The sequence below is a fragment of the Melanostigma gelatinosum genome (assembly GCF_949748355.1).
Source record: "Melanostigma gelatinosum genome assembly, chromosome: 1".
NCBI classification, from domain to species: Eukaryota; Metazoa; Chordata; class Actinopteri; order Perciformes; family Zoarcidae; genus Melanostigma; species Melanostigma gelatinosum.
In genome coordinates this window covers 8,707,780-8,725,074 of record NC_136634.1, presented here as the reverse complement: position 1 = coordinate 8,725,074, position 17,295 = coordinate 8,707,780, and the positions used below count along the sequence as shown (strand labels likewise).

Sequence of the window (17,295 nt, the reverse complement as noted above, 5' to 3'; positions counted from 1 at the left end):
ACACCTTTGATTGACTCAGTTATTTTAGTTCAGGTAGGGTTAATGCTACAAAGGGAACTTAAGGGTACAATGCTTGAATGTTTCATAACAGCGGCATCTAGAGAAGTCTGAAATCAATTGCCCTCTAAGAATAAGAAATGTAAGTTTAAGGCGTTTCTTAAGATTGTGTTTATTTGATAAGGGACGGGGCACATTAATAAAACCATTGCTGTAAATGCACCAGATTTGAAACTCTTGCACTCATTTCAAGCTTCAAATGCTTTAAATTGGGGAGTAAAGGGACAGGCTTTACAATGGAAGACTTCATTTACTTTTTCTTATCGAATCTAAATTGGAGCACTTGAGTCATTTTACTTTATTTTAGTTTGAAAATGTTGAGATGAGACGTCTGTTGTTTCCCATTAGCGTGAGTCTGGAGTTTTCCACCAATCACGGTCGCTCCTGGTCTCTGCTCCACACTGAGTGTCTGCCAGAGCTCTGTGCTGGACCTCATCTACCTCACAGCACCATCTACTCCTCTGACAACTACAGCGGGTATGAATGAGTCTGCAGATCTTTGTGTGTGACTGTACTTATATGTATCAGTCTGTCAATTTGGATTGATGCATATTGTATTTTGTCTCTCCAGGTGGACCAGAATCTCCATCCCCCTGCCCAACGCTGCCCTGACAGAGACGACACGTTTCCGCTGGAAACAGGCTGGCACTGGATTGGGCAACATGTGGGCTATAGACAATGGTTCGTACTATACATACAGCTCACATGGTGCACTCAGTGCCATATACACCCATTGTTTTTATGTTTAGTTTGACTCCAAAACCTCCTCCAGAAGAATGTGTTTAGGGTCACAGACATGTTTTTATTACAGCTTATCTCAGTATTCAAAAATGTATATTTTTGCAGAAAAATAAATTGATTTAATTATCTAATTATGTAATTTCCATGCCTGTGTTTTGCTTCAGTGTACCTTGGTCCAGCCTGCCTTCGTTTCTGCTCTGGGAGAGGACATTGTTCTCGCACAGGCTGCAAGTAAGGATCTGCTTTTTATTAAACCAAATAAATCCAATGTCTCTCCTTCAAAACGAGTCTGCTCGTTATCCACCTAATGCCTTCCAGCACCAATCACCATTCAAAGTTAATCAAATTGCATTATGGTTATGATTTATTGATGGATTTTCATTATCACTGTCTTCTTTTTCTCGTTTATATCCTTAACTAATTTGAATGTGTCATGTCTTCCCCTCCTACCGCTCCTCTCTTCTCCTCTCCTCGTCACTCTCTCTCCACCTCCCAGATGTGACCCAGGCTTCAGTGGTCCGGCCTGTGAGCTTGCCTCCCAGACCTTCCCGGCTTTCCTGTCGGAGGGCTTCTCCAGCCCACGCCTCTCCTCCTACCACAGCTTCTCCTCACTTCGTGGGGCTGAGGTCAGCTTTGGTTGTGGGGTGCTGGCCAGCGGCAAGGCCTTGGTCCTCAACAGAGACAGCAGGAGACACTTGGTTACCGCTCCACTGGACAGTTCCCAGGCCAGGTAATAAACTTGTACATGAACATGTTCGGCATGCACACAAGCCGATTTTGAATATGCTGATCTTGCCACCAAAATATTTCTTTGTAAAACTCTGGCTTGTCTTCATCATCTGGCTTTACTTCTGATTGATACTGCAAATGTTCCAGCCAGTCAGCTATCCACACTCCGGGTCCCTATGCTGCAGATGGATTGTGATCATGGGGGGGGACTGCAGATGAGAGGAGAGATGAAAAGAGAGGATGGAAATGTGAGGGAGAAAGATAGAGGGGGAACGGTGAAGTTAGATATGGCATCTGTGTTAGATTGATTATGCCTGTTGCAGCTCTCAGTGTGCCACCTGATGGCCATATTTAATGCCAGTTTCCTGGCTGATTGAGTGAACAGCTGCCTGAAAGAGGAAACAGCATCGCTATTGAAGGCACTGCTCAGCCAAGGACGGAGAGAGCTGGAGGGTGACTGGCAGCCCGAGAAAGATGATGGGAATTACAATAAATATTGCATTAGTATAGATGACAATACGTCTGCCAAAACATAGAAGAACACATGAAAGGATGGAAACTCCTGCTACTTTAGAACTATGTACAGTTAACACGGACACATTGATGTGAACTCTGGTTCTCATTCTCTCTCTCTCTGTCTCTCTCTCCCTCTCTCTCTCTCTCTCTGTCTTGGTCTTTATTTCCTTCCACCTCCTCATCTAATTTTGCCCTCATTCATTTAATCATCTCATCCATCATCCTGCCACCTCCCTCCCACCTGTCTACTCTGCATGACTCTGTTTGTCTACCCTTTTTCTCTCTCTCTCTCTCTCTCTCTCTCTCTCTCTCTCTCTCTCTCTCTCTCCTTCCTGACTCTTGGTCACCTTACCTTTCCTTCTTCTCATTCATCAACCTGCCCTCTTCTCTTTTTCTGTCTCATTTTTGTTTTTGTTTACACTATGTCCGTCCCAACTGCTATTGCACTCCCCCTTCTCACTTTACCCGCCCCTACTGCTTCTTGCTTTAATTGTCTTTCATATTCTTGCTTTCACTCTCTGCAGGTACCTACAGTTTACGCTTCGCCTGGGCAGCCGCAGCACCCTGAGCTCATGTCCTGCCCCAGACCAGCCAGGAGAGGGAGTCCTGCTACATTACTCCTCAGACCACGGCATCACCTGGACGCTGCTGCAGCACAACGCTTACCAAGGCTTCCATGAGCCAAGGTACCTCGTGTGTGTGTGTGTGTGTTTGTGTGTGCGTGCAGACACTTGTATGCTCATGATTCCGCAGAGATACTAAGACTCCATTAACACACACATTTGCGCTGCTAATGGCGTGCTGGAGGTGTAAGCCACTGGGACCCATTGAGTCAGTTAGAGCAGTCTATGTGTGTAATGAAGACAAAGTGGGCTGGGTTCCAGCTGCGCAGGCCGGGTCTCAGAGCTCTTCATCGCCACTAGAAAGATCAACGGGGGCCAATGAGTCAGAGGCAAGTTTTACACAACTATCTGACCTGCAGGTGCAATTGCAGGTTGTTACTCTTTCTAGTATGTTTGTACAAAACACCAACATACAGGAATCAGTCTTGGCAAAGAGGAAAAAATGGTCTTTGTGGTGAACAGATTGGGCAATAAGAATCTAAAGAGTGATGCCAGATGCTGTGTTCATAAATCTTGGTTATATTGACCATCTGCATTGTGTCAAAAATCTGTTTAACATTGTCCAAACAGACTGCGATTATGCAGGCTTTAGATCCAAGTCAGAGTCTAATTCCCAGTGCAGTCAGCTTGTGTGATTAATTCTAGCTAAAATGTTTGCCATTATGGATACTAACCCCAAATACACGATTCTCACGTTTGTGCGGATGTGACTATATGCACTACTTACTTCAAGCTAACTTGCCATTAATTGTCAATAAAGCTCCGTTTTAATAATCCCTTCCCCCAACCAGGATCGTGTCGGTTGAACTCCCGGCCGGTGCTCGTAAGTTCGGCGTGCAGTTCCGCTGGTGGCAGCCATACCATTCAGGCCGCGGTCACGATGTGTGGGCCCTGGATGAAATCAGCATGACCTCCGTGCTGTTCAACACCATCAGTCTCGACTTCAGCAACGTGCTGGACGTCACCCAGAGTCTTGGTTTCTATCTTGGCCATGTCCAGCCCTACTGCCAGCATGACTGGACCCTCAGGTGGGAGACTTAATGTTCTGATACAAATACTGTATTCGTCAATGGCATTTCAAAGCTTTTAGCTTTTAGATGCTAAAATCACACAACAATTCTGCACATAATATTCAGTATGGTATTCTCTCTTCTGACGTGTTCTACTCTAGTTTCTCTGGTGAGCCCAGCCCTGGCTCCAGTATTCGTTATGTGGAAACTCAGTCAATGCAGATCGGAGCCTCCTACAGTGTACAGTTCTCACTGGTCATGGGCTGTGGTCGCGAGCCCTCCCCTCACATTGACACTCAGGTGCGCCTGGAGTTCTCCACCAATCACGGCCTCACCTGGCACCTGGTCAAAGAGGTAAGGAGCGTAAACACAGTCAACTTTGTTCCCCATGTTAAGTGATCGATGACACCCGATCCTTTTTGTTTTCACGGCCAGGCTCACGCCGTTGTTTATGACTAAAACTTGTCCAAGTCGTCCTCGAGAAAGACAAGGAAACGTATAATTTATTCATGATCATGAATATTGATTTATCCATTACAGCCTCCGTAATAATATGTAAATAATGAGAGTCTTTAAATGTGGCACTTTGTTTCAGATGAGAAATTATTGCAATTACTTTTTATCATCCTACTATTAGCAAATACATGGCAACACTTGAATCAGCAAGCAGATTATCTTCCCATGATTCAACAAAGATTTTCTGCGATCACAACTGGCTCATGAATATTCATGAGGCACCAAAGTATCTGCCAAGATCTGTATTGCCTTTGGAATTGAATAGCGCGTAATGAGTCCTCCATCAGTGAATTTTCTCTAATTCTCCCATGTGCATGAAAACGCAGTCATCTGGCAGTTGCAGAATGTCACTCATTGAATGTCCTGTACTTCTAATCCTTACTTGTGTTCCAATATTCAAGATCAGAAATACTGTAATCCTGCCTTAGCCTTTTCTATGCACACACTGAGGGGCTAAGTCCACAATGGCAAATGAAAAACTGTGTTTTATGAATTCTGAGTAATCAACATTAAGCAACGCCTTTTCCCCCCAAAATGAGTATCCGATGAACAGTGTCTTTTAATGAAAGCTGTTATTTCTTTCACTAGGCCTGTCTGCCTGGCATGACGAGCTGCGCTGAGTTTACAGCTCCCAGTGTCTACCATCCATCAGAGTTCAAAGGCTGGAGACGCATCACTTTGTCTCTGCCTCAGAAGACATGGTAAGAAGCTCAAAATGCCTTAAATGCTCCAACAAAACAAGAAATAACATTTCCTTCTGTTCATTTTGAAAATCATCAAGAACAAAATAGAGATAATAAACAAATGAATAGATATGACATAATATTGTAAACATTATGTCAGTATTTATTACAGCTCTGGCACGTTTTAATTGTGGGACAGCAGTGATGTAATTAACGCTGCAGAGAAAATGACCCGAGTGTCCGTGAGTGTTTTTTCATCTTGCTGATGACCTCACTATAGAGTCCTCTATATTGTCATCTACATAGAACTCCCTAGATAGTAAGTAGGGAGCAGTGAATGAGTGAGTGATTTAGGACACAGCCTGTAATTGCATTGTATAAAGATAATAACACTGTAATGTTTCACTTTAAAGGGCGACCAGAACTGAAACAAGTCCCTTACTGAACCAGTCATCCTGTACCCACCAGTTCCTGAGGAATACCTGTTCTGTTACAGCCCTAGCTCGCACATATATCAACCCAAACAATCACATAAACCTTCCACGCGGAGCACTGTGACCTCCACCTCCATTTCATTCTGCCACCCAGCCCCTAAATGAATTGGCGGTCTAATCTCCTGCAGGGTGTGATGAGAGGTCACAGGGTCATGGCAGTAAATGATAATAAAATAGTCGTGGCCAGTTCTATATGATCAGGTGCTGGTCTGAGTTGATATGGGTCATCGAAGCAGCGAGCCAAGAAAGCTGCCTCCTATAAAACCCCCAATATACCTGACTATCTACGCTTTGACAGCCATTCGTCATCGCTCTACATGCGCGAAACTGCAAGGCACTCACAGTCCAAGCATGTATCCACACCGCACACACATTCACATCCACAGCCGACCTTTAACAGAGATGATGTGAGGATGATATTAACCCAGGCACACACACACACACACACACACACACACACAGGTAAATAGAAATTCACACATGCGATAAGGTTAATCTTTACCTGCCAGAACACTAAATCCACAAATCTCTATCCCCAGTAAAGAAGTAGATTCGGGAGTATCACATGATGCTGTGGTTGACATGGTAGCAACCACTGTCAATTTATGAGATCATGTAATGCACTTTTTACATTGTGGTTTTTTTTAACAGTTATGATGGAGTAGTCACTGACAGTATTTCATTACATTTTATTCAGCTTCTATAGTATGAATCTAGGTTATGTTTGTGATTGTGTACTTTCTGTGTTCAGGTCCAGTGCCACACGGTTCCGCTGGATCCAAAACTACTATGGAGAGCAGGACGAGTGGGCCCTGGATGACATCTACATCGGCCAGCAGTGTCCGAACATGTGCCACGGACACGGTTGGTGTGACCATGGACACTGCAGGTCAGCTTTCACACACAGACACACACATTAAACTCCTTAAGGATTTTACTCAACTCAAAGGCATGAAAAATATCTTCTGAGTGATGTTTGTGGGATTAAAGCAGAGATGAAACCAGAGCAACGATAATGAGTTCGGCCACTCTCTTCTCTTGTAGGTGTGAAGACGGTTTCTCTGGAACAGACTGCCAGCCCTCCTCCCCCCTCTCCTCCAGTGTACTCTCTGACTTTGAGTCCCAGGATGCACTGCTGGCCACATGGCAGGAGGTGATTGGTGGAGAGGTGGTCACGCCTGACGTTGGCTGTGGGGTGGTCTCATCTGGATCGTCCCTGTACTTCAGCAAGGTGAAACAACTATTAACTTGCCTTCAAGAATGTCAATTGTTTTGTTGTCAAGGTATCCAACAAGGTTGACATCATCCACAGATGAAGGTAAAGTTTGGGGGAAATCTATGCCACGTTTTTAGTGAAGATCCAGGTGCAGATCCCAGAAGTTTTTTAACAATTTCTTAACGTGACGCTTTTTTTCGAAGAAAGAAATCAGGGACATGAATTTCATGTGTGTTTTGGTGCAAATACAGATCCAAATTATAAATGTAAACACATTTGGTGTTGTGAAAATAAGTAATGTCGAGGATTGTGCAAACATTCTAGTTTTTCCTGCCAAAAACTGTTGACCTTTGACCTCTGAATTGCATCTACCCTGAAAACATATGGATCTTATTTAATCCTTCCATGTTTTTATGGAATAATTGATTCTTACTGGGTGGAGGGTGCACGCAATTTTCAGTCAGCTCTGTATTGTATCAACCACATCATATTTCCAAATTAGCAAACATAGCTGGAAATCGACTGATTACAAAGTTTCCATTTCAAGAGTTTGCTGCCCAACACAAACAAATAATATTTGAACCATTGAAAAATTGCCATGATACAGTGTGACCCTTGGAATATAAAAAAATAACACACCAAACAGAATGTGTTGCAGCTCCTCGGTGATCATTCCTTGTGTGTTGTCAGGCTGGACTGAGGCAGCTGGTGAGCTGGGACCTGGACACTGAATGGGCGGAGTTTGTGCAGTTCTACCTGCGGGTGGGCGGAGACTCTGCCGAGTGTAACCAGGCAGACAGCAGGGAGGAAGGAGTGCTGCTGCAGTACAGCAACGACGGAGGCATCAACTGGGGCCTCATCGCTGAGATGTACTTCACTGACTTCACAAAGCCTCGGTGAGAAACCTGAAGAAGAAAATGAATATTCCTCATCTTTACTTTTACTGTTTCTTGTTATCAAAACAGGAAAATAGTTTTAGACGTGCCTGTGAGGTTTGCATTTTTGGAAGAGAAACGTCAATAATCTGTCTCTTCTGTTCCCTTCTCAGCTTTGTCCACTATGAGCTTCCCTTGGCCTCTAAGACACCCTGCACAAGGTTCCGTTGGTGGCAGCCTCTTCACTCTGGGGACGGTTATGACCAGTGGGCAATCGATGACATCATCATTTTGTCAGAGAGGGAGAAACACATCATCCCCATGGCCAATCCAACTCTGCCACAGGTCAGGAATCTATTTCAACAGTTTTTCCTTTAACTTGTCATTTGCTCTCATCTTGAGATGTTATATATGTATTTTCTTGTTGAGGAAAGTGTGGAACAGCCATAAAGCCTTGAATCTTTCCAAAAATGTATCCATTCATCTTATGATGAATATGCTTTGCTGCAGACACTGGTACCTGTAACGAGACACTGGTACCTGTAACGCCTCAATAAACTTGGGTGTTTTCTGTCTCCACAGAACTTTTACGAGAAGCCAGCATTCGACTACCCTCTGAACCAGATGAGTGTGTGGCTGATGCTGGGTAATGAAGGCATGGAGAAGGAAAGCAACAACAGCTTTTGTGCCTCAACGCCCTCTGCCATGGTGTTTGGGCGCTCCGATGGGAACAGGGTGGCCGTCACCAGAGACCTGGCCCTGCGCCCTCGCTACTCACTTCAGTTTAAGGTACTCACATGGAAAGTTTAAAAAACTAGAAAGGCATTTTTAAGGTGCAGTTTTGAAAAAAACATGCACGCAATACCAACTAACCAGAATTAAGGTGTTCTTTCATTTTCTGTCCACTGTTTCCCCTACTAGTTGAACATAGGCTGCGAGTCAGAGTTCAGCGCGTCGGCTCCAGTCATGCTGCAGTACTCTCATGATGCCGGTCGCAGCTGGGCGCTGATCCGAGAGGGCTGTTACCCAGGAACCCCAGGGGCAGGTGTCTGTGAGGGCAGTGGTCGTGAGCTTAGAGAGCCCACTGTCTACAACACTGGAGACTATGAACAGTGGACCAGGGTCACTGTGGTCATACCACGCAATGTTGCAGCCAGGTAGCTATGGTAACAGGCATGCAATTGGATTTGCAACGATGTCAGCGTCATTTTAATCCTCAGACACATGAGGGGCGAGTTCACAGAAGGATTGTGGGGCTTTTGCGGCAGCTAAACCTGCAGAAACAAAACTAAAGAATCTTTTAAAAACAGTCGCAAAGGGTTAAAATAAGATTACTCTATAAATGAATCAACAAATGATTTCTTCCCTCCTTTCCCAAATCCTGGGCTTACATTTGTCCCTTTCCTCTCTCTTAATTGCCTTCAGGAGGTTTGGATGGAAGTAGCACTCTGGCAAGCCCCTCCTGACAAGACCTCTGGCTCAGGCTGATTCTCCCCCCTCACAACCGACTCATTGGCTTCAGGCTCATTTATAATTTGCCACATTGATAATTGCAATCAGATGCAAAAGAAGGGAAAATTGCACTCGGCTGCAAAACGTTATGGACGTATTTGTGCTGTAATGTCAATACAGTATCTTTTGTGAATCTGATCTTGAGACGGGGCAGATAGCAGTTGCAAATGATGCACTATTCATGGTGCTATCAGCGGACGCAAGCCATTCTTTGTGAATTCGCCCCAGAATATATATTTGTTATAGACTGGTCAATTTAAATGTCTGTATTTAGCTCCTTCCCTTACCCCCTTGCCCTCATTTTCACAGTAAAACCAGGTTCCGTTGGTTCCAGGAGAGCAGCATGTACAGAGATGCCCCACCTTTCGCCCTGGATGGGGTCTATATTTCTGAGCCTTGTCCAAACCACTGTGGGGGACATGGAGATTGTATCTCTGGAGTCTGCTTCTGTGATATGGGATACACAGGTACAATTACAGATAGAGAAGGGAAAACGATGAAACTGAAAGCAATAAAATAGATCATATTTTCCATGTATCTTTATATAACATACCTTCTGATTCCCTATGTTATTCTCTAGTGGAGCAGGATAGTTGTGTCCCATCGGTAGCCTGTCCCACAGAGCTGACCGAGGGCTTTGAGGGGAAGCTGAGCCCTCTCTGGCAGAGCCTAAGTGGGGGACAAATTGGAGGTGGATGTGGCATCATTGGTGAGGGCAAAGCTCTGTACTTCAGTAGTCCCGGGAGGAGAGAAGCACGCACGGTGCCTCTAGACACCACCAACACACGGTGAGGGGGATTCACACCTATAAAGCTCTTATTTGGAAGCACTGGAGACCAATTCAATCGGTGGCTGTTTTTTTGTTTTATGTGGAACTGAAATTTAGTTATTCCCGTTTACACACAGGTTGGTTCAATTCTACATCCGAATTGGCAGCAAGAGTTTGGGGCCCACTTGCACCAGGCCTCGGTCCCGCAACGAAGGTAATTCTAACACGCTGTATGAAGGCCCTCTGCTGCATTCATGTGGCTGTTCCTCAACAGTGCAGTGCAACGAGCAGCTCCACATCCGATCGGATCAGTTCACCACTGGCTTGTCTCATTTGTTCCTTCTCACCGTTTGTCTTTGATATGCCCTGTGATTGAGCCAAGGCTGTGTAGGTTCAGATCTGGTCCTCAGTGTCGGCGTTTTGTTTCGAGTGGAGAGTCAAAGTCCAGTGTTGTCTGTTCACCAGTCAGCAGATTGTGGATCTCTAGCCTGCAGCAGTGCTGAAGGCTCAGTCTGATCGTTCCTGCAATGTCAAATAAAACACTGCCGGCCTCCTCAACAGCTTATCTCAACAAAAAAAAATGTATTTTTAAAGTTTACGTGCTGTTCATTTGACTTAATGCTGTATCCATATCTATGCGAAATGATTTCCCATCTAAAAGTTCTCTCCACTCTGCTTTTTGTTCTGTGATTATAGGCGTCATTATCCAGTTCTCTACCAACAATGGCATCCAGTGGCAGTTCATCAGGGAGCTGGACTTTAGTTCCTTCCTAGAGTCCCAAGTGGTGACCATCGAGCTGCCACCTGCTGCCAAAACCCCTTACACAGTATTTCGGTGGTGGCAGCCACAGCAGGGTAAGTGCATAATCAGGGTGCACAATATGACAGAAAAGCACCGAAAATTACAATATTCTTTTTAAAACCACAGCTTTAGCTTTGTTATACATGCTCATTTGTCTCTCTCTCCATCCTTGTAGGGAAACACTCTGCCCAGTGGGCTTTGGATGATGTCTTGATTGGTTTGAACGACAGCTCCAGAACAGGTTTCCATGACAAGTTCGACGGCATGACGCCTCTGAGGCACAACTGGTACCGCATTCAGGGTGGGGAAGTGACTGTGGACTGTTTATCTCTGGACACAGCACTTACCTTCAACTCCGAGGCCATTGACAGTGAGTTACTCGAAACCATTACCGCTCATAAGTACATACATTTAGCGAAGAGGGTTTGTGACTGCAGGGTTGGGTGTTGTAATTCCTCGACTGGCTCAGAAAGCTTGTGTGCATGGACAGTGAAGGAGTAACTCCCTCGACACTCGCTGTCAAGTGGCCCCTGACTAAGACACTTCACACCCAACTGCTCCAGCGACTCTGCAGTGTTCACAGTTGAGCAGCCCAGTGTGAATGTGTTGAAGTGAATGTGCAGCAGCATGTGGCAGAAGCATATACACAGCCATGCATATGCACATCTAGTAACCCACCACATGCTGTATGTTCACATACTCAGCAAAAGTATGCACATAGATGGCTGCACGGTGAATTCATAGTGTTACCCGCACAAAAGGCTGAAATTGAATCACCAATTTACTGTGGCGCTGTGGGTCCTGCATTATGAATGAGAGCAAACCTGAATGAACATCCTGCTCGTTATTTATGCGTGCACCAAGCTGTGAACAGATTTACTTTGGAGAAATATTACATTACAACAGGGCCCATTCATTAAGCGTTCAAAGCCAGATCCATTTGACACATCTATGAATATAAAGCTCCAATGTCCCTGTGTGGAAACGGGAAGCACTGATTGTTCACGGATGCGCTGCAACCTGCACACATTTTACAATGAACTCCGATACCTAATCTTTTCAAAGCTATACTTGCATTTAGACTTTGTGTTTTTGGTGTACACTTCTCACTTCATGTGGCTTTGACGTGGAAATTAGAAAAAAAATATTTTTTTTGTTGTTTTCTGTTTAGGGTCAAAATACATAATTCACCCCCGAGCCTATTTCATCACGGTTACCGCGGGGCCACAGAATTTGCCGCAATCAAAGTTTAAAATCGAACCAGACACATACAAGTTAATATTGTTTCATGGTAACCCAGTGTGTAAACTACAATCAGATTACAGTAAATACCTGTAAGTGTGACATTTTGTTTTTCTCTCTGTCTGCAGAGAAGCCAAGGTATGCAGAGAGCTGGGACTTTGAGGTGTCAGGCTCGTCCTTCCTGCAATTTGAGTTGAGTATGGGCTGCAGTAAGTCCACCTCTTTCTCCCATGGCGTGCGACTGGAGTACTCCACAGACTGCGGTCATCACTGGTCTCTCATCACACCAGAGTGTGTGCCCCCAGCCATTGGCTGCGCTGGTTACACTCAGAGTTCCATCTATACCTCGACCCAGTACAAACACTGGAGGAGGATCACCGTCTACCTTCCCAGTGCTGCTAAGTACGTGTGTTTTATACCCAATATTAGTAGACAGTATTGGTATATTCTCTGGAATGAACCCCCGAAGCTAAGTAACTTTCTTATGCATCCCTTAGCTCCCCCAGAACTCGGTTCCGTTGGATCCAAACCCACTTCACCCCAGGGGCAGAGGGATGGGCTCTAGATAACGTGTTACTTGCCCCTGGCTGCCCCTGGATGTGCTCTGGACACGGTCTGTGTGACAACGGACGCTGTTTGTAAGTTAAACAGACTTCTGCTCAGCTGATGAATTTCGTCATTTTGACACTTATTTTCTGACTTCATGTAAACGTTACCGTTACTTTCGCACAGGTGTGACAAGGGTTATGGAGGGGCCCACTGTGTGCCTTTGGCCCACCTGCCATCTGTGCTGAGAGAGGACTTTAATGAGAACCTGCAACAGGAGACGTGGCCCGAGGTGTACGGAGCAGAGAGGGGAACTCTGAGTGGAGAGCCTCTTAAATCTGGCACTGCCCTTATCTTCAAAGGGGTATGGGTCCTTAACACCATGCAGAAAACATCCACAGCAATAACAATACAGTTAAATCACACAGACACAGCTTGATATCTTTCGATCACTGACTCCTCTTAGCTGACAAACAATGTAATCCTCGTCTGTCTGTTTGCAGGATGGTCTGCGAATGATAGTGTCGCAGGATCTGGACTGCACCTACACTCTCTACATCCAGTTCTCCTTCAAATTCATCACTAAAGGTGAGATGTAACTTCTTTATTTCTTGCTACAGCTGCACTTTTGATCATAACAGGATGTTGTCATCATCGTTTTTCTTGTGGGCTTTTCTAGGTGTCCCCGAGCGCTCCCATTCAGTGCTGCTGCAGTACTCTGTGAACGGAGGAATCAGCTGGCTGATGCTGGATGAGTTTTATTTCCCAGCTTCCACTGACACTCTGTTCCTCCACCTGCCGCTGCCAGCCAGCGCTCAGACCAACGCCACCCGCTTCAGACTCTGGCAGCCCTACAACAGCGGTGAGTGGACACATTGTGTGGTTGCACACTAGAATTCACACAATCTGTGCTCTTGCATACCTTGTACGTGTCTTCAACACATGCGCTCACTTCATGCGGCCTGAACCGGTGGAATCAGTGTGTAACAATCTCCAAAATATGTTGTCCTGCAGGTAAGAAAGAGGAGGTGTGGGTCATAGATGATCTCATCATTGATGGCAGCTCCCTACACAACCCACCGATGGTGATAGACAGCTTTGAGGAAGGCCCCAATGACTCCAACTGGTTGTTCTTCCCCGGGGGAAACACTGGCCTCTACTGTCCCTACCAGAAGACTGGACTGTAAGAAAAACAGATTTTAATGTTGACAATGGCCGTGTCTTGACAGTGTTTCTGATTTAATCTGTGAACCAAATAATGATAAAACTTGCAAAAACATGCTTTTATCCTTGACATGTGTGTGTGTGTGTGTGTGTGTGTGTGTGTGTGTGTGTGTGTGTGTGTGTGTGTGTGTGTGTGTGTGTGTGTGTGTGTGTGTGTGTTTCAGGGAGGAGGATGAGTCAGCCATGGTGTTTGTCTCCAGCGAGCTTGGCGAGCACTCCATTACCACCAGGGACATTGACGTAAATGAGAACACGATCATCCAGTTTGAGGTACACAAACACAGCCTTGATGACTCCTTTTCCAAAGCAACAATAACTCACACTCAATCAAAACATAAATCATGGCTCGTCATGTGTGTGTATTGATGTTTCTCCAGATTAATGTTGGCTGCACAGCTGAAAGCAGCTCCTCCCACCCAGTGCGTCTTGAGTTCTCACGGGACTTTGGTGCCACATGGCACCTTTTGGTGCCCCTGTGTGCCGGCGGGCCCCACCCGTCCTCACTGTGCTCCACGGAGCTCCATCCTGCCAGCATCTATTTCCCTGGTACAACTCAGGGCTGGAGGAGGGAGGTCATTCACTTTGGCAAGCTTCGCCTCTGTGGGTAAGGACCAGATACATCCTGAACAGCAGATGCGTAAAAAAAAACAAGGGGAAACGTTTTTCAAATCATTTTTATATGCAAGATAATATGTTGACAGTATCTGTCTGCCTCTCTAAGCCTTGCACTTTGACCTCCCTACAGGTCAGTGAGGTTCCGATGGTATCAAGGTTTCTTTTCAACTGGTTCTGCTCCCCCAACATGGGCGTTAGACAACATCTATATTGGCCCGCAGTGTCAGGACATGTGTAACGGCCACGGCACTTGTGTGGGGGGCAGCCACTGTGTGTGTGACCCCGGCTTCTCTGGATCTGACTGCTCTGTACCTGACACCCCCAACCCTGATTTCCTCAAGGAGGACTTTGAAGGTACACCAACATACCGGCACAAATAACAGTTTGTCGAAAAATGTGTGTGAGGGAATCTGTGTAGTATTCATTGCTCAGTCAGAGTTAGCAGAATGTGTACCTTAATTGATACTTTTACACACATATCTTCAATTAATGCTCATGTTTTTATTCGTATTTTTAAAGCGTTTTATGACATTATTTTAAGAACTGTTCAGTCAATTGAGGTCTTTAGTGTTTTTAGAACAGTTATGATGGATTTATGATTGTGTGTTTCCTGTTTTGTTGCTTTCTTTGTATGTGCGTTTGTGAACATCCTTGTGTCTGTAGGTGGAGCTGTGGATGCTGAGCGTTTCAGACTGCTGAGCGGTGGCAAACCGTCCAGGAAGTGTGGTATCATGTCGAGTGGAAACCACCTGTTCTTCAGTGAGGACGGCCTTCGCATGTTGCTCACCAATGACATGGACCTGGCAAATGCCAGGTAAAGCTACAGAAACCTACCAAGTCTCTGCAGAAACAAATACACCACCAACAACATTGTTGTTGTTTGATTGACAGTCGTCAGTGATAATCTCGTGTGCTTCTGGCTGTACTCTGCAGGTTTGTCCAGTTCTTCCTGCGTCTTGGTTGTGGTAAGGCTGCTCCAGACCCTCGCTCCCAGCCGGTTTTGCTGCAGTTCTCTGTGGATGGAGGTCTCTCCTGGGGCCTCTTGCAGGAATTTCTCTTCAGCAACAGCAGTAATCAGGCTCGCCTGGTGGCTTTGGAGATCCCGCTGCGTGCCCGCACTTCTTCCACTCGCCTCCGCTGGTGGCAGCCCTCTGAGAATGGACACTTTTACAGCCCATGGGTCATTGATCAGGTACATTAAGTGAGGATCCATTCAACCATCCCTCCATCAATAAGTCTTTTAATCATTTGCATTCAAGCAGTGAAACATCGTGGCTGTTATCCATCCAAGCTGTCATTTTTCACATCTCTGACGAATCCATTTTCTCTGCCTTCTTCACATTAACGATGCAAACATGTTTCTTTTATTCCCTAGGTGGTAGTAGGTGGCAGTGCCAGTGGCTGGGGACCTTTGGAAGATGATTTCTCATCAATCGACGGACGCTCATGGCTCCTCCACCCTGGAGGAACCCGTATGCCTGTCTGTGGCTCCGATGGGCCTGCCTTCGCATTCATAGAAAAGTCCAACACTCGCTATGCTGTTACCACTGACATCAGTTTGGGTCAAGACGCCTTCATCCAGTTTGACTTTTCTGCTTCCTGCTCTGTCACCAACTCCTGCTACTGTAAGCAATAAGAAGTGTGAAAAGGCTGTTATTGGTAGTCAACAGGGCTGCAACTGACAATTATTTTCATCATTGATAAATCTGGCAAATCTTTTTGTAATAATTAATTCATTATTTTGTCGATGCAATTTATTTAGTTATTATATTAACAAAATAGTTTCCAATTATTTGTTTGTAGATCAACTAATAAATCAATCAACAACAGCCATATTTAGTGAAAATCATGATTTTAAAAGACACATTTTAATCAACGTTCGATTCCGGCCGGTTCTGGTGTTGGAAATGTCCGCTAATAAATTAAAAAACTGCGTTAACGTGCGATAAAATAATTGTTGGCATTAATGAATTATGCGTTAACTTGCCCAGCACTAATATTGAGTTTTTTTCTTAAGTATGTTTTTAGACTGTAAAGCTGTTTCTTTTTTCGGTTGTTTCTGCAGTTTCTTGTTGACAACATTTGTGTTTCTCTTGTTTCTCTGCAGCGGTAGAGTTGGAGTATTCTCTGGATCTGGGTCTGACCTGGCAGCCTGTGGTCAGAGACTGTCTGCCTACAAGCCCTGACTGCTCCTCCTACACCCTGCAGAGGCTGCTGGTCTCTGACATTTATAATAAGTGGGGCCGCATTACCCTGCCTATCCCATCATATGCCAGGTCAGCACTGCCCTGAACTCACACATGGACAAACGAGTGTTTTATCATATCCTGATTCTGCAGTATACCCACATCACAAGCATATAGTGCCATGTCAGGATTTAATTTACTTTCTTGCTTTATATTTTTGTTTTAACATAACCTGTGAGATGTATCCGTGACTTTGATTTATGTCTTCAGGTCTCCAGCCACACGGTTCCGCTGGTTCCAGCAGGCTCCCTTTGACAAGCAGCAGACTTGGGCTCTGGACAACCTTTACATTGGAGATGGCTGCCCAGATATGTGCTCTGGACACGGACGCTGCCAACAAAGCTCCTGTGTGTAAGTCATTGCAGCCTCTGGCAGGCGTTTGATGTCTGAATTGTCAGCAATAAGGTGTAAAAGTAAAATACGCATTTGTATTTTAAATACTTCAATTTCCTAAGCTTTATTTAGCTTTGTGGCCATGTTGTTTCGTACGTTAATTAATGTGCTAACATGAGGAATACTGTGTCACCCTCATTATTCATTTGATTTGATCACGTAAAGTTCCTCTATCCAGTGATGGCACGTTTGCCTTTGTATCTGATTATGAGTATCTGACTCCACCATCCTCCCCAGATGTGACCCGGAGTGGGGTGGAGAGTACTGCGATGAGCCTGTGGTTCCTCTGCCCTCTCAGCTGAAGGACAGCTTCAGCCGAGCTCCTTCACTCAGCCACTGGCACGTACTCACCGGCGGCAAACTCAGCACTGTGTGTGGAGCCGTGGCCTCAGGAGCTGCTCTGCACTTCAGTGGGGTAAATACACATCTATACCCTCGTCGGTCAACCATGTTTTCTATAATACAAATAACATAACAGCTCATGAG

At 45.3% G+C, this 17,295-nt stretch overlaps 1 protein-coding gene across 1 annotated transcript in view; it reads left to right on the top strand.

The window, feature by feature from the left end:
- The window catches only part of reln (reelin), an 85,147-nt gene that overhangs the window by 57,000 nt on the left and 10,852 nt on the right, over positions 1-17,295 (top strand). Inside the window, exons 15-48 of the mRNA XM_079272118.1 lie at positions 406-534; positions 629-738; positions 963-1,029; positions 1,295-1,528; positions 2,568-2,729; positions 3,458-3,694; positions 3,838-4,030; positions 4,781-4,893; positions 6,121-6,258; positions 6,414-6,600; positions 7,276-7,481; positions 7,634-7,805; positions 8,043-8,249; positions 8,382-8,617; positions 9,282-9,439; positions 9,553-9,760; positions 9,879-9,955; positions 10,438-10,596; positions 10,719-10,913; positions 11,914-12,187; positions 12,283-12,423; positions 12,518-12,695; positions 12,835-12,919; positions 13,011-13,193; positions 13,346-13,514; positions 13,720-13,825; positions 13,933-14,159; positions 14,301-14,524; positions 14,834-14,984; positions 15,104-15,362; positions 15,546-15,795; positions 16,278-16,446; positions 16,627-16,767; positions 17,047-17,224. Of these exons, the coding sequence (XP_079128244.1) occupies positions 406-534; positions 629-738; positions 963-1,029; positions 1,295-1,528; positions 2,568-2,729; positions 3,458-3,694; positions 3,838-4,030; positions 4,781-4,893; positions 6,121-6,258; positions 6,414-6,600; positions 7,276-7,481; positions 7,634-7,805; positions 8,043-8,249; positions 8,382-8,617; positions 9,282-9,439; positions 9,553-9,760; positions 9,879-9,955; positions 10,438-10,596; positions 10,719-10,913; positions 11,914-12,187; positions 12,283-12,423; positions 12,518-12,695; positions 12,835-12,919; positions 13,011-13,193; positions 13,346-13,514; positions 13,720-13,825; positions 13,933-14,159; positions 14,301-14,524; positions 14,834-14,984; positions 15,104-15,362; positions 15,546-15,795; positions 16,278-16,446; positions 16,627-16,767; positions 17,047-17,224 (5,923 nt within the window). The remainder of the gene's footprint in view (positions 1-405; positions 535-628; positions 739-962; positions 1,030-1,294; positions 1,529-2,567; positions 2,730-3,457; positions 3,695-3,837; positions 4,031-4,780; positions 4,894-6,120; positions 6,259-6,413; positions 6,601-7,275; positions 7,482-7,633; positions 7,806-8,042; positions 8,250-8,381; positions 8,618-9,281; positions 9,440-9,552; positions 9,761-9,878; positions 9,956-10,437; positions 10,597-10,718; positions 10,914-11,913; positions 12,188-12,282; positions 12,424-12,517; positions 12,696-12,834; positions 12,920-13,010; positions 13,194-13,345; positions 13,515-13,719; positions 13,826-13,932; positions 14,160-14,300; positions 14,525-14,833; positions 14,985-15,103; positions 15,363-15,545; positions 15,796-16,277; positions 16,447-16,626; positions 16,768-17,046; positions 17,225-17,295) is intronic.